General features: G+C 39.2%; 1 protein-coding gene across 1 annotated transcript in view; it reads right to left on the reverse strand.

The window, feature by feature from the left end:
• Window positions 1–242: 242 nt before the first annotated feature.
• DROSHA (drosha ribonuclease III) overlaps window positions 243–14,873 on the reverse strand; it is an 88,612-nt gene continuing 73,981 nt past the window's right edge. The window contains exons 27-32 of the mRNA XM_064160832.1: window positions 11,446–11,587; window positions 10,415–10,497; window positions 10,199–10,302; window positions 6,981–7,073; window positions 6,180–6,226; window positions 243–2,898 (exon numbers count right to left, since the gene is read on the reverse strand). Coding sequence (XP_064016902.1) covers window positions 2,768–2,898; window positions 6,180–6,226; window positions 6,981–7,073; window positions 10,199–10,302; window positions 10,415–10,497; window positions 11,446–11,587 — 600 coding nt within the window. The 3' untranslated portion in view covers window positions 243–2,767. The remainder of the gene's footprint in view (window positions 2,899–6,179; window positions 6,227–6,980; window positions 7,074–10,198; window positions 10,303–10,414; window positions 10,498–11,445; window positions 11,588–14,873) is intronic.

Below are 14,873 nucleotides of genomic sequence, written 5' to 3' on the forward strand. Positions count from 1 at the left end.
GTGCTCACATGGCACATTCTATGCATTTCCTTAAATGATCAGAAATGTTCATCCCCCTTTTTAAGACAGTACCTACACAGAAAGACACCATGGGTTTTGACTTGGACAAAAGATAAAGAAATTAGAGGGTTTGTTTTCTGCCCTCAAGACAAGGAAAACAAAATGTCTTCAGGCAATCTTGCTAGGTCATGCTTATACAGTGAACCAAGGGAAAATAGGCAACTCATAAAAAAAAAAAGAAGGAAGTTTATAATCTACATTTTATTGGGGATGATCTAAAATTCATTAACTGTAGCAATGGGATGCAGAAATTAAAGTTTGTTTTCAAGCAATTTCTGGGTCAAAGAAGAAAAGAGAATAATTCTGGGTTCCTCCTCCCAAACAGCATATCTGATTAATTCAATCTATTTTTAAGCAAATGTTTATGAATAAGCTGAGTGTCTTTTTACAGCTGCAAAGTGAAATTATATCTAGCAAGAAAGAATGGAAGTAATGTTAAACTGCTAATGAGCTACCAATCCAACCAGGGTACTCTGGTGCTGCATCAGATGCCACCAGAGAAATCTGCAAAGCAACCATACACCCCAAAATTAAGATACTACATGTTCTACTGGGTAAACACATGAATCTGAATCACAGTTAAGAGTGAAAAATAAGTTATTTTTGATTAATGTTATTGGTGTACACAATTACCCATAGGCCCCTACCAATGCACCATTTCAACTTGGTGCTAAGAAGCAGATGGGCAATTACACAAGTTTAAAATACAAAAAGACATGAGGGCAGGGAAGCTGGTGATTGCTTATCAAGCCTGCTGCTGTTGAGAGGCATGTCAGCTTTTTTATTTACAGACTGAATCTATAAGGAGGTACAATCACTTCTCAAAAGTCAAAGAACAGCTGCATACAACAGAAAGCAGCTCTTTGCCTTTGGTGGTGGTTTGTTATTATTTTATTTTACTTTTTATCCCCTTCCTGATGTTTTAATGGTTTATTAGCATGCTTTAAATTAGAGAATGCATGTTTGTTTTTCTCTCATCCTCTGCAATGGATTTAAAGTACTCATGGAGAAAAGGCAATTGTAGAAGCTGGAAGCAGTGAGGTAGTGCTGTGAAACTGAGTTTTATAACAAAAAAAACCACCCCCACATTTAAGTGTGTAGCTCCTGGTGCATGTGTACAAAAATGTGCTTATGAAAATACACATATTGATTAGCTCAAGTGAAACTTCAGGAAGTTACTTAAGTAATGTGAACTTCTCAGCTGCACTTGTGTCTACTTTGGTACCTTCAATAAAGTGCTTCCATGGATGCCTGTTGCACACCTACGTAAAGGTTCCTCAGATAACTGCTGAATTAGTTGCTCAGCATAGTATGAGCACTGAGAAGAAGTTCTTGTAGGAGTCTGCATGAATTCTTAGGGCCAGACTTATGCATCCATTCTCATGAAGCTACCTGATACCACATAGATGTGTTGTTTACATCAGAAAAGATGCACAAATGACTCACTAAAAAGGATCTGAAACAGGAAGAAAAAACACAGTTAAGGAAGATAAAAGTTGTATCTGTTTCAGTTATCAGAAAAGAGAGAAATGGACTACACAGAATGCACTATGGGATTGTTCTAACTCAGAACTAAGCATAACAGAATGGAATGGCTTGAAGCCAGCAAATTGAAAGTATGAACAATGCACCAACACCTACAATGGAGTCAGTGGGAGAAATCACCAACAGGCACAGTGGATATTCCACTTTTGATATAATTCAGAGCTTTTACAAAAGAAACATCTGTCTTTCTAACACAAATCATAGACACTGAACATCAAGGAAAGTGGCTGCCTTAGAACTGTACACCACTTTTGAGCTACGCCTTGGTGTCAAATTCCGCCCTTTGGATACAAGCAATTTGCAGTGAACCTACCTGGAAGAGCACCTGTATGGAGTTTCTAATAAACCATTTGACTGTCATGGTCACACTGGTTATCTTCTGGACAAAGAAATCCATTAAAGTAACGATCAGTTTGATAGAGCAAGAAGTTGAGAGTGAAATTACATTTGTAAATATCAACTCAGTACAGTCTTTACAAAAAAAGCTGTCATTCTCTTGCTTCATAATTACCTTTTCTCTTTTTCTTAACAGTTTTATAATACTGATGTAAAGATGAAACCCCCCTCAACCTCCCCCACACAGCTGTGTCATGTTCCACACGTGGAATCCACTGTTTAACCCAAACCTGAGTATCTCCTTGGCTTAAGTTACTGTAAAAGGACCTGAAGTTTATGGCTCTGGTTTAGCAGAGTCAAGAAGCACATTTAGCTGAAAAATTTAGGTACATGCTTAAATGCCCTGCTGAATTAGTTTCTTGTAACACTCCTCCTCCACACGCAATAACTTTGCTGGTCACTGACAAAAGAGCTTTTAGACATAGGAGACAATTGTTAAACAGCTTTTCCTCCTACAGGCTTTTGAAATTAGTACTTTATTACTTCATACAAGGCAGTAAAAGTAATTAAAATAATCCCACAGCTTGTCAGAAAAATTAGAAGGATTTTAAACCAAATCATATTAAAGAGCCAAACTTTGCACTTAAACCAAAATGAAAGCACTACTATATATACACACACTTTTAAAAGAAGAGATTGCAATTTCCTATTTGATATCAACAAGCACTCTTCATTCATCATCGGCAAGAAACTAGGTTAGGTCTCCATAGGCCACTGTCGGAGTTATTAGAGTAAGTAAATATGCCACTGCTTCTGTGCCCTCCTTTTATTTCCGTGCTTCTTCAGTCTCCTCTGGCTCTCTCTCTTGATGCTCTCTTTCCCACCTCATTTCTTTCAACTCTTGTCTGTACTTCCGTTCAATGAACCGTTTCTGATGGGCCATCTGGGGGAAGTTATCTGACACAAGGAGAAATATTTTACATTAATAAACAAACTAATAATACAGAAAGCCTTTCCCCTCCTCCCCCCCAAACTTTGATGAGATTAGGGGCAATGGACGAATAATATTACTACCATTTTTACTCATTTATTTCTAACAATAATAAACCAGAGCTGTGTGTCCCAAAGTTTTTATTTCTCGATGATTTCCCCTGCTAAATTTTATACACTCAAAAAATAAAATCAAATCCTGGTACAGCAACGTGGCCAGGCACTACCTGGATTTTACATTCAGTTCCCTTAGCAACAGGTGGTCAATACTGAAAAACAAATGTGAGGCTACTGTCAATGCTGTCGAGGCTTTCTGTCATCTTGTGAAAAAGTATGAACCACTGGTTCAGAGCATTCTACAGATGCTTCCATTGTTATTTTAGACTACACAGAATCCACTGGATACCCCACATTATGCCAGGGTTCCTAATGGCAAAGTAAATAGTGTGACAAAATGGAAGGCAGCAAAATTTCTTCCTGAAAGTTAATACTTGGGTATGTACTACAGTACAGCCTTAGCACAGTCTTAAGAGCATGAGTGAAGACTAGCTAGGACAGACTAGACGAGGCTGAGGTGACAGAGAAACAGCCAGGGGGATGACTGCTTCTGATTTTAGACATTCATCCACTGGCTGCTATGTGTGTACACTAGTTAAAACCAAGGCTGTCAAACCAGTTTATGTAATTGATCAGATTTGCTCTTAATTTAGTGCACAGTTGACAGAATGTGACATTCTGCATGACCAGGGTGCTGACACTCTTCTGTGTCTTTGCTACAGAGACCTGCACTCTCAAGCTGGTCAGAAAATGAAGAGATGATAGAGTAGGTGGCAGTCTGTAGCTGGCAGTAAATCCTGCTGAGATCAAAAAGAGCTCTGGGATCAGCACTGGCTATCTGTCTATGTCTGAGATGAATGCAGAAGTTTACTACACTGACCTTTAAAGCTATAAACAAATGTGGGAGATGGCTGCTCTCTTTTTAGCTGGCCACCTAGAGAACTTCACTGAGGCTCCTCAGGGAGGAAACTCTTGGTACTTAGTTTTCCTTCTCTTTCTGGGTCTCAGGCAGCACAGATTTGTTCAGTTACAGAACACAGTGCAGAAGCAACAATCTGCAGGACTTTGTAGTACAGCGGAATGACCTTCTCCTGCTTTGTTTTATTGGCTGGTGACAATTTTGTCTTTTATTATGTACTACAGGAATAAAGGGGTTATACATCATTTACAAGCCAGGCATAGGAGGGTATATTTATTTAAACCAGAAAACAATCTACCAAAAGAAAACTGTTCTGAAATTGGTGGGGTTTTTAACACTAGTGTTTTGTTTAATGGAACTCTGGGAGGTTTGCTGCTCACGTGCACCACAAAATCACAATGGGATTTTGAGCACTGTGCCTGTAATGTGATTCTTTAAGATCTCTTTAGAACTCAGCTTGGTGAAGAATCCATTTGTTTATAAGCCATTTAAGATGTTGAAAGTTTAGGCAATAAACTTATTCTGGCCATCATATATATATAAACAGGTACATGAAAATTATTTAACTAGATGTTAACTACTTATGCATTAATAAACCTCAACTTTACTCCACAAAATACATAATGGAATAGATGCTCATAGGTGCTGTAGAGCCTTCTTCCTTTAAAGACAGTCAAAACTTGCCAGCAAGGCAGTAAGAAACATGACCTAACTTTAAAACTGGCTCTGTTTTGAGGGGTGGTTAAAGACCTCTATAGGTCTATAGTATTCAAATAAATACATATGCCAGAAAAGAGCTGTGAAGTCCTTGGATTTGATAGGAGATGAAGCTCACAGTTATCTGAATGTTGTTACTGTCACAAGAAAAAAAACCTCTCCAAACCCCAGTAAGGTTTTGCATCTATTCAGCTGAGAAGGGGACTTAGATTTTTCTACTTGTCAAATTTACTGATGGTGAGAAGTATATGCCTAGTAGATGGATATATAGAGAAGTCTGAATCACAGGGATTCATTCATTGCCTTCTGAAATTTTTAATCCCTGGGATTTCCAGGCATCTGAGGAAATAGATGCATTTCCTTTGAATCAAATACAACAAAAATCCCACATCTTCATTTTCTTCTGCTGGCCAAAAAGCATGCCATCTATTTGCTTTTACAGTAGCTCCACACCTGGCACTAACTCAACTGACCAAAGTTCTGTCATGGAAGAAGTTTGCATACAGTCATTCCTTTCATATCCAAGACCCCAGTGCAATCAAGGACTGCTCCCGTGTTGGATATCCTGTGCATGACTTTGAGAGGTGCATACTGAACTGAGCCCTCAGCTTTCTTAACATAAATATTGACAACCTACACTGGCTGAGACCTTCCTGTTGTATTTTAATCTAATTTGCTGTACAATCTGAGATGAAATTTTATTTTCTCAATTGGCAACTGAAAAATAATTTTCTTCCTCCCCAAAATTAGAGGATGAGACAATCACACTGTCAGACACTAACCAGTCTTATTTCACTGCACAGAATCATAGAATCAACCAGGTTGGAAGAGACCTCCAAGATCATCCAAGTCCAACCTAACAGCCAGCCCTGTCCAGTCAACTAGACCATGGCACTGAGTGCCCCATCCAGTCTTTTCTTGAACACCTCCAGGGACAGCAGCCCCACCACCTCCCTGGGCAGCTCATTCCAATGGCAAATCATTCTGTCAAGAACTTCCTCCTAACATCCAGCCTAGACCTCCCCCAGCACAACTTGAGACTGTGTCCCCTGATTCTGTTGCTGGTTGCCTGAGAGAAGTGATCAACCCCATCTGGCTACGGTCTCCCTTCAGGTAGTTGTAGACAGCAATGAGGTCACCCCTGAGCCTCCTCTTCTCCAGGCTAAAAAACCCCAAGCTCCCTCAGCTTCTCCTCATAGGGCTGTGTTCCAGGTCTCTAACCAGCTTCATCACCCTTCTCTGGACAAGTTCACATGCATATGTGAGCATGGAAAATATCTCAGAGATTTCACTGCAGAATTCCCTCTACGTTGCAACCTCCGTAGCTGATCTACTCCCTTTTGAAAAAAGAGACCTGTTGATATTGTATTAACCTTACCTGTTACAAACTGTCTTTGAAAATTCTAAAAGTAAAACCTGCTGCTTAGCAGCTGCCAGCATTCACCATATACACTCTGTTCTAATCTCATTCCCCCTGAAAACCTGGACCTCAGCTCACTAGAGAGACCAAGGATGTAAGCTACAAATCATTTTCGCTGTTGCCCGAATTTCTTACATTTTTCAAGTGCGTCCATTGCAGCTCCCATTTCTGCTTGCTGAATACTGTGGAAGCCAAACAAAAAAATGTTACACAAGATGGAAGTTGTCCAGAATAAACTGAAGTTTCTGACAAAGTGAAACACTAGCTGCTCTTTTGTAACAGAACCCTTTGGATAACCAGTACATAAGTTATTCAAGGAGCGTGCGTTCTATCAGCCTTTCCATAAATATGTGAGCAACAGCACCTCAGCTCCAGTAGAATATTTTTAAACTTGGATCAATAACAGAATATTTTTGTCCATTCCTCACTGAAGCATTTGCTTTTACTTGAGATGGGAAAAGCAACAAAATCACAAAGGTGTGAATGCTATAAGACAACAATGTTTTTATAGACACTACCCGATTTGGTAGCAGAAAATAAAATGAGGCCTTTGCAGCTTTAGAAACCACTAAAAAATGCCTGGAAGTAATAACGTCAGAAAAACAACATGAGAGTCTTGCACCCTTGACTGAGCTGGACAGTAATCCAGTAACACAGCCAAAGATACGATTACCTGGAAGTTGTCCTGCAGTTTCTAGTCTGAGAGGCACAAATTGATTAGAATTACTTGCCACCTTGTACATAAGTTCACCAAAAAAGCTTAAGACTCCAAACTACCCAGACTTGCTGAGCCCTTCCAGGTATTGCTGAGGCAGAAACACATAGCCTGATAACGGCTCCACAGCTCTCCATTTCCAAGGCCAACTACACATTTCATTGTCTCCATAGCTCCAGTGTCATTTTGGACATTGACATACTCTTAATCTTTCACTGTACCTTGGGCCTTTACCACACCCTATCCTTTCCCCTTTGAAGTAAACGGCTACAGTGTACGTCCTGGCATGAGATGGTCCCACTGTCTGCAGAGTCCTGAAAGGAGAAAGAGATTTTATTTGAGCAGGAAGCATTAAAACCCCAGAATCTGTTTGTGGCACATCTATCAGCAAGCTTTCAGTCTAGTCAATACATATAATGGAATGAGTGCAAAGTACAGAGCAAGGGTTGAGAGACGCCTGTATAAATCACATTAACCCAGGGATTACCACTCTGGTAGGCAATAAAAAGGAGACATTTACATAGAATGCACCTTCTTTGTATTCCTTACATTTACTCCTTAGGGTTCACTCACAAGCACCATATGAAAATTGAAAAATTAACTTACAACAAAAATGCAAAATGTAACACAAAGTGCTTAAGCACTGTGAAAGCACTTCTAAAAGTCATACAAATATTGGGTAGCTGTTGTGCTGCTTTGAGGTTAATATTTACTGAGAGAAATTAAATCCTTAGCTGTGAGAAGAAAAAAAACCAAACCCAATAATCTATATCCCTCAGTTTTCTGCTGAGAAATGCAACTACTCACAATACAGATAAGATGGTCACTTCTCACCTACTTGTTAGCTCTCACTTCTGGCCGTGCCTTCTTTCTTTCTGGCAGTCTGGTCTCTGTGTCTGACTCTGCCTTTAACTCTCTAATCCACCTAACCCCTTTTTCCTCTAACCTCCTTACCTTTTTTTTTTTGACATCTCACCTCAGATCTCCAGATTTATCACATGAGATATACATGGATTGACCTGGTTATTTCTGAAGAGAGGGAAAGAGGGAAGGGGAAGGGAGTGCTTGTGGGGACTTTGACTCTTTCTGGGAGGGGTATTGTATTTCTGTGTTATTTTTAATTTGTATCTATATAACAGCATGTATTTCTGTCTATATGCCTGTATATTGTGCTAAGCTGCAAATACAGCTTCAAACCAGCACAGCTGTGCAACTGCAAAGAATGACATCCATTTGATTACTGTGTGCACTACGATTTTAGTCCCTGAGAGTTATGCAGCTAGCAGGGTTTTAAAAGGAATTTATACTGGTCTGCTCTCTACATAGGAAATTAGTACAGTACATATAGATTTTCTATCAGCTTTGAAAAGTTACACAAAACAAGCTTCTCATGCCAGCTGAAGTCTAGGGCATGCACCAAAAACCATCTAAAGGGGAAAAAGATCATTCCCTAGACATGCAATGAATTGCTGCTTCTGCTGTTTTTTCCTGCTGTCCCAAATCTCTCCCCACTGTCAGCTACAGTTCTGTCTACCACCTCTTTTTGGAAAGAGCACCGATTTCACATCAATTTTTAAAGTATCTAACTATAGTGCTCTGTCTCCGTGTGCTGTGACAAGAGCAAATAAAACCCAACCTGAATTTAAAAGCAATAGAACTGACTGCAGTGAAACAGATAACTCCAAGAAAAGGAATTTAACAAGATAATAGGAAGATAACAGCATATTACTAGCTCTAAGCTGTACTATAAAAAATCAATTTATCATCACAGCAAAATAAAACAAACATTTGGAACCTGATACTCAGTGGGTTTTACAAGAATCAGGAATTGGTTTTACTGTATTCATCTCACTCACTCAGGACAAAACTGTGAGCCCTCATAGGGGGAGAACGAGGAGTGGGATTTGCAGAGCATCAGTTGCAGCGTTGAAGCAATTGTCTTTCTGAAGTGCATTTAACCACCATAACTGAACTGCTGCATTTCACTGCAAACTTTGCTAAGTGTGACAAATGCACTTAAGATTCTCATTTTCCACAGTTTTTTTGATATAATAATTCCAACAACACAAGCTTTGGACTTTCACAGCCTTTATCTGTGGGGATAACATTGCACCCATTCCTGTGTTAATAGAAAGGCTATGGAAGCAATACACAATCTTAAGTTTATTATAGCCTTTTTGAAACAACTATTTTACAGCTGAAGGGGAGAAGGGAGATCCATCCCATCCAACTTCATGTATCTAATGAACTGTACAAGAGGTTCATGACCCTGAGCTCTTATATCGCTAACCAGGATGATATATGTGGGCTGAACAGTGCAGGGAAAACATCCAGAATTTCTGTTGCCCTTCAGTGCCTGACTGTGGATCAGAAACAGTCCACAATCAGGATGTGTAACACAAGGCATTTATGTTTGCATAATCATGGAGAGAAACTTAATATTATTATTTAAGACAATGGAGATACTTTGACTTCATTCCACACAGCTGTTGTGCCATTCATTTAATTTAGAATATTGCCATAGAATAGTAGAATCTTTAAGGTTGGAAAAGAACTTTAAGATTGAGTCCAACCATAACCCAACTACCATGACCACTGAACTAAAGTGCCACATCTACATACTTCCTGAACACCACCAGGGATCGTGGCTCCACCACCTCCCTCAGCAGCCTGTTGCAATATCTCACCACTCTTGCAGGAAAGAAGTTTTTTTCTAAAGAAGTCCAATAGAAACCTACTCTGGCACAACTTGAGCCCATTTCCTCTCAGTTTGTCATTAGTTACCTGGGAGAAGAGACCAATACCACCCTCACTATGACCTCCTTTCAGGTGGTTGTAGAGGGCAGTAAGACTTCCCTTTAGCCTTCTCTTCTCCAGAGTAAACAACCCCAGCTCCCTCAGCCCCTCCTCATATGACACGTCCTCCAAACCCCACAACAGCCTCATTGCTCTTCCCTGGACATGCTCCAGGACCTCGGCATCTTTCCTATACTGTTGCACTCAGAACTGAACACAGTACTCTAGCTGTGGCCTTACCAAGGGTAAGCACAGGTGCATGATCACTTCCCTACCCCTGCTGGACACACTGGTTTTGATACAGGCCAGGATGCCGTAAGCTTTCTTGGCCACCTGAGCACACTGCTGGCTCATATGTTACATCAAAAGAACAAATATAGAATGATGCTTCATTCAAAGATAAAGAATACATTTTCCCCTGCACCTGTATGAGGTACAATGCTTACTAATTTTTCCTTTTAATGGCTTAAAACAAAAGCCTGGAGAACACCAGTTCAGTACTTTTCATCATCAAAGAGAGGCTGAAGCACCTGACCAACTACAATAAAGCCAAACTATGGGAAAAATGTAGGGTGCTTTATCTCATCTTCCTCCATATACAGGCTGACAATTAGCTTGTATCCAACAAGATGCCATTTCTTACTTGTAAAGAGGAATGTCTGGCTCTTTTCCTTCTGTCCTGAGAGTCAAGCAGCACTGCTGAAGCTGAGATTTAGGATCATTCCAATCTTGATTTAAAATGAACTCCTGTAAGACGTTCACAAAGATGCTTTTATGGCTGAGAGATTGTGGCAAGAGTCTCAAACACAATAACATGTTTTAAATGGAGGCAAGAAAGTAGTAACCTGACTGATCTTACCTTTAAACGTGGGAAAAAGCATACATTCATGAAAGTGTGAACGTATTCCAAATCTTTATCAATGTACAAAGCGGCAATAAAGGCTGGGGAACAAAAAAGGTACTGTCACTCATCCAAGGAGAACATTAATGGCTAGCACTTCTACAACAAGTATCTCTTAGTACTCTAAAGCCATAGTCAATTATGTTTCACAGCAGTGATCTGAGGAGAGTGTTATTATCGTGCATCACAGGAAAAAGTAAAGTTGACCAAGAGATTAAGTGACTTACCCAAATCCTCCAAGTCATTTAAAGAGCTACTAACAACACTCTGCTCCTAATCTCGTATTTGAACCAGGTGACCATGGATACTTCAAATAAATCACTTGTGGATACTTTAAAATATTTTAGATATAAATCACACCTGTTTGTGTGCTAGTTCTATTTTCTTAGAGGATTTGACAAAAGCCAGAAGGTCTGAATGCCTCATACAATATATCAAAATATAAAAGATACAGATTAACTTTCTTGGCAGAATATTTCTTAATCATTTCCACTTTCTTTGAAAAGAAGGTGTCATAAACTTGCATAAATGGACTAAAGATGATTTCCATGTACCTTTTCTTCTTATGGAATGATCATTCTGAAACCTTCTACAACGCAGTCAAATGAACACAGAAATATGTACCTTCTACTTTATTTTCCAACAGTGACATGAACCTATTAATGAAACACTGAAACTGCTGTTAAACAGCTCAACTTGGGTTATAAGCTTTAACTTTCTGGATGTGCTTCTGACCTGGTCATGACAACTCCCCGATTTCTAAGCCTACAACTTCAAGGCTGCATCTCATTCATGGTTTCAAACAGACTTCTAAAATCTAGGCTGGCGTTCAAGAATTTGACTTTTGGAGGTATAAGCATAACTCATTTGAAAACTTGAATATAACATTGTAAATTTTGATTTGGGGGATTTCTAATGGCTTGTTAAAGCAGGCTGCAGGGAAGAACAAGTTGCAAGAGTACTAAGCTGTTAAAACCAAATGAACTCACATTCCAAGAGATCAGCCAAAGTCTTAGTTCGAAGAGCTACAGGTCTTTTTGTCTTGTCGTTAGTGATGGCAAATTCTTGCATACCCAACTCTTCTGCCACCTTCGCTTGTGTCCTGTTGTTCACCAAAGAACTTCTCAACAGCTGTAACAGAAAGAAGTTCTACTCAGTGGTAACAATTAACAGTATCAAAGTATGAAAGGTATAGAGAGCTAGGGGGAAAGAAAGTGACTTTTATCCTTGTAGCCTCTTCCTTCTCTGAGTTTGTTAACACACCTCAAATGATTTACATAAACAAACTCATTGTTTCTACTGTGGATTTTCCTTCTGTTTCAGTTCTTCCCACCAAATTCTATTTATTCCATGAACAGATTACTTCTGCAAATATGTCTTCCTTTTAACATGCTTGTTTGTGAGCTTCTCTGCAATCATGTATCACTTCTCCAGACTGGTACTTTTTTGGCTGATCTGCAGTTTTCCACTGCAGGTAATAGAGAGTTATATACCTTTTCTCACACAGAAGTATAACTACACTATGTTCTGGAGTCTGTAGAACAGCAGAATCCATCAAATGAGAAATAAAATGGCAGTAATTAAAACAAATGCACATTAAAGCAAGACAGTTTTGTTTTCAGAACAAGCTGCTGAGGAAGCTGTTTCATTCATTTTCACCAGAGAAGAAAGTGCATAGTGAGATAGCATCTTCTGAAGACAGTATGACTGAGCCAATGCATCCCTGACAAACAGCTGGCTCTAACATTCTTTGGTGTAAACAATGTCTAAGACACCTGGTTCTGCAGTAGAGCACCCTGAAATGCTTAATTCTGGCTCTAGGCTGATTGCTTCAATAAAGAGAGCTGCCAAAGATACAATCCTGTACATCTTAAAGCATTTCTTGCAACTTTCTGAAGCCTTGGATAAGGCAGGATTCTCCTCTCCTCCCATTTTTTTCTTTTTGCTTTAAATGAAACACCATTAATTTAAGAAGTTATGGTTATTACAGTAGGTGGAGGTGAGAGCAAGAATGTCTCTTTTTTTCCCCCACTGTTTCTGTGTACTCCAGAGTTGAGAAGCTGCATGCACATTTTTTCTCTTTGTCTTCCATATCACATTTGCTCAGCTGATTAGATCCAAGTTATATGCTACCTGGCTCCAGCATGTCAACTGAGCCTATGAAAATCAAGATTTATTTGCTGAACTTGATACTTCATCTCTGGCAACAGACAAAGAACGAGCAGTATCTTCATAATTTGCTTGGCAGTGACGTATGAAGCAAATACTCACAACTTGATCTTCATAAACTAGGCAGACTGCAGACAGAATTAATACCTGCTTCCCTAACATCTGCCTAAACTCCTCTGCTTGCTTTGTTCCAAAATTCTTCACTTCTATGTCCTGAAGACAAAGAAACTATACTTTCCCCCATAAAATACTAAGTACAACATGCAACCTACAAGACAGAAGTGCAGCATCACCCAACAAAAATGTGTTTCTTGTAATGGGAGAAGAGGAATCTCTTTTGCTGTGTTTGCAAAGTATTTCTTGTGATAGGACACATAATCAGGATTAGAGTATCATGAAACTAAGAGCAACTTACACACTACACAGTGAATTAGAGATGGAGAAAACTCTGAGTTATCCTTCTAGCACTGTGATTAACAAACTTGCTGTGTATTACAATTCATCTCCTCTTCATGCATGACCCAACAGGAAACACAGTTCCCCTTACTGGCACAGAGAGGCCATGGTACCTTCTACCTTCCCAGCAGTATTTTAGAGGGGGTCTCCACTTTGGCAGCACACAGTCTTCATCACTCCAGGTGCTATAATGTGTGATGAATGCTCAACTGGAGCTTAACTCTAATTGCAAAGCAATTAATTTTTTCAATACTTCTCTCTTCACACAGCATGCTACTACCCATGACTGTAGTGTAAGGCAGTACTGGAAAAGCTGTGTCTTCTAACAGCCAGCACAATTTTGTGCTCTTCTTCTGCAGATCAATTGGCCAAGTGATACATATATATATATATATATGTATATATGTAGACAGGACAGTGTTCTCCTTTCTTAAATATAGTTAATTTACAAGCATCACACAAGTTATCTCTAGACACTAGGAAGTCACTGCATTACCAGCCAAGCAGAATCTTCCCATCCTTGACCAAAATTGTCCTCAATACTACAATCACTTTGTGTTATTACTCTGAATGTATCTATCTTCCCAGATAACAAGAGCTCAGTGTTTGCTGTTTCTCTTCAGATCCCACACTGTTCTCCTTTCTCACAAATCTGATTTAATGTATCCTCAAAAACCATTCTAAGACAATTTTCTTTTTCTCTGCATGCACATCATCCCCAAAGTTGAAATTTTATTCTATGCACTGCCTACTTCTCCATATTTTTATGTGTTTTCAGCATCCAGTCCACTCTAACTTTGAGGTTTCCACTACAAACTTGGACTATGCAACTTGTTTGCCTACTCACTAATCATTAAATTAAGGAACACAGAGACATTCTGATCATTGTCCTCAATTAATAGCAACACTTCGTATTCTTCCTGCCAAATAGTTCTTGAAAGATTTATCTTACTGCAACAACAGTAATATCTACATTCTTAGAAGTTGCCTACAACATAACCCATCCCCACCTCCCCCAGCCCAGTCTTGGATTTTTGCCTTATTTTTGTTTCTCTAAAGGATTAATATGACAAGGTTCTTCTCCCTTTTAACTTTTACTTCAAAAGTTCATGGTTTATCTACTCTGTCTCCTTAATGGTGTAGAAAAATACATCCAAATGTAAATGAAACTTCAGAACTGGTGAAGAAACATTAGTTTCAGTCAGACCATGTGTGTTTTTCCTGTAAACAGCCTTAGCCCAGAACATGCAAGAAGTATATACTTGGAAATGCATTGCCTGGTAGAAGCTTAGCATCGTTATCCCTTCATTGACTAGAGAAAATGGCTCCAAGTAGCTAAGAAACCTGCATTGCAACTTCCTAATTTTAACCAGAAGACTTGACTCATATTCCTGATACATGCATCCCTTTTTCATTCTAGTCAATACTTCAAACCCAAGAAATATTTAGTAAGCCTAAGAAAATTTCTTCCTCAGAAACAAAGCCACAGCTGTGTAGCTGCAGTACTCAATGAATCATTCAGGACAAAAACTACATATACTACCACCCTGTTCTTCAAGTACCATCGTTTGCCATGAGGTTCCCAAACTGAGTTGTTCATAGCTTGAGTAAGAGAGGCTGAAAGGCTGTGGCAAGTAACAACTGATGATGATAACTATACCAAAATTAATTTCAAAAGGCTACCATAGGAGCTCCAGATGGGGAAAAAAAAACCCAAATGAACAAAAACAACAGGAAAATCAGACTAAAAGATTGTAAAATGGTCTTATAAAGAATCATAACCCTGCCTGGT

The sequence above is a fragment of the Pogoniulus pusillus genome, chromosome 21, assembly GCF_015220805.1.
Source record: "Pogoniulus pusillus isolate bPogPus1 chromosome 21, bPogPus1.pri, whole genome shotgun sequence".
NCBI classification, from domain to species: domain Eukaryota; kingdom Metazoa; phylum Chordata; class Aves; order Piciformes; family Lybiidae; genus Pogoniulus; species Pogoniulus pusillus.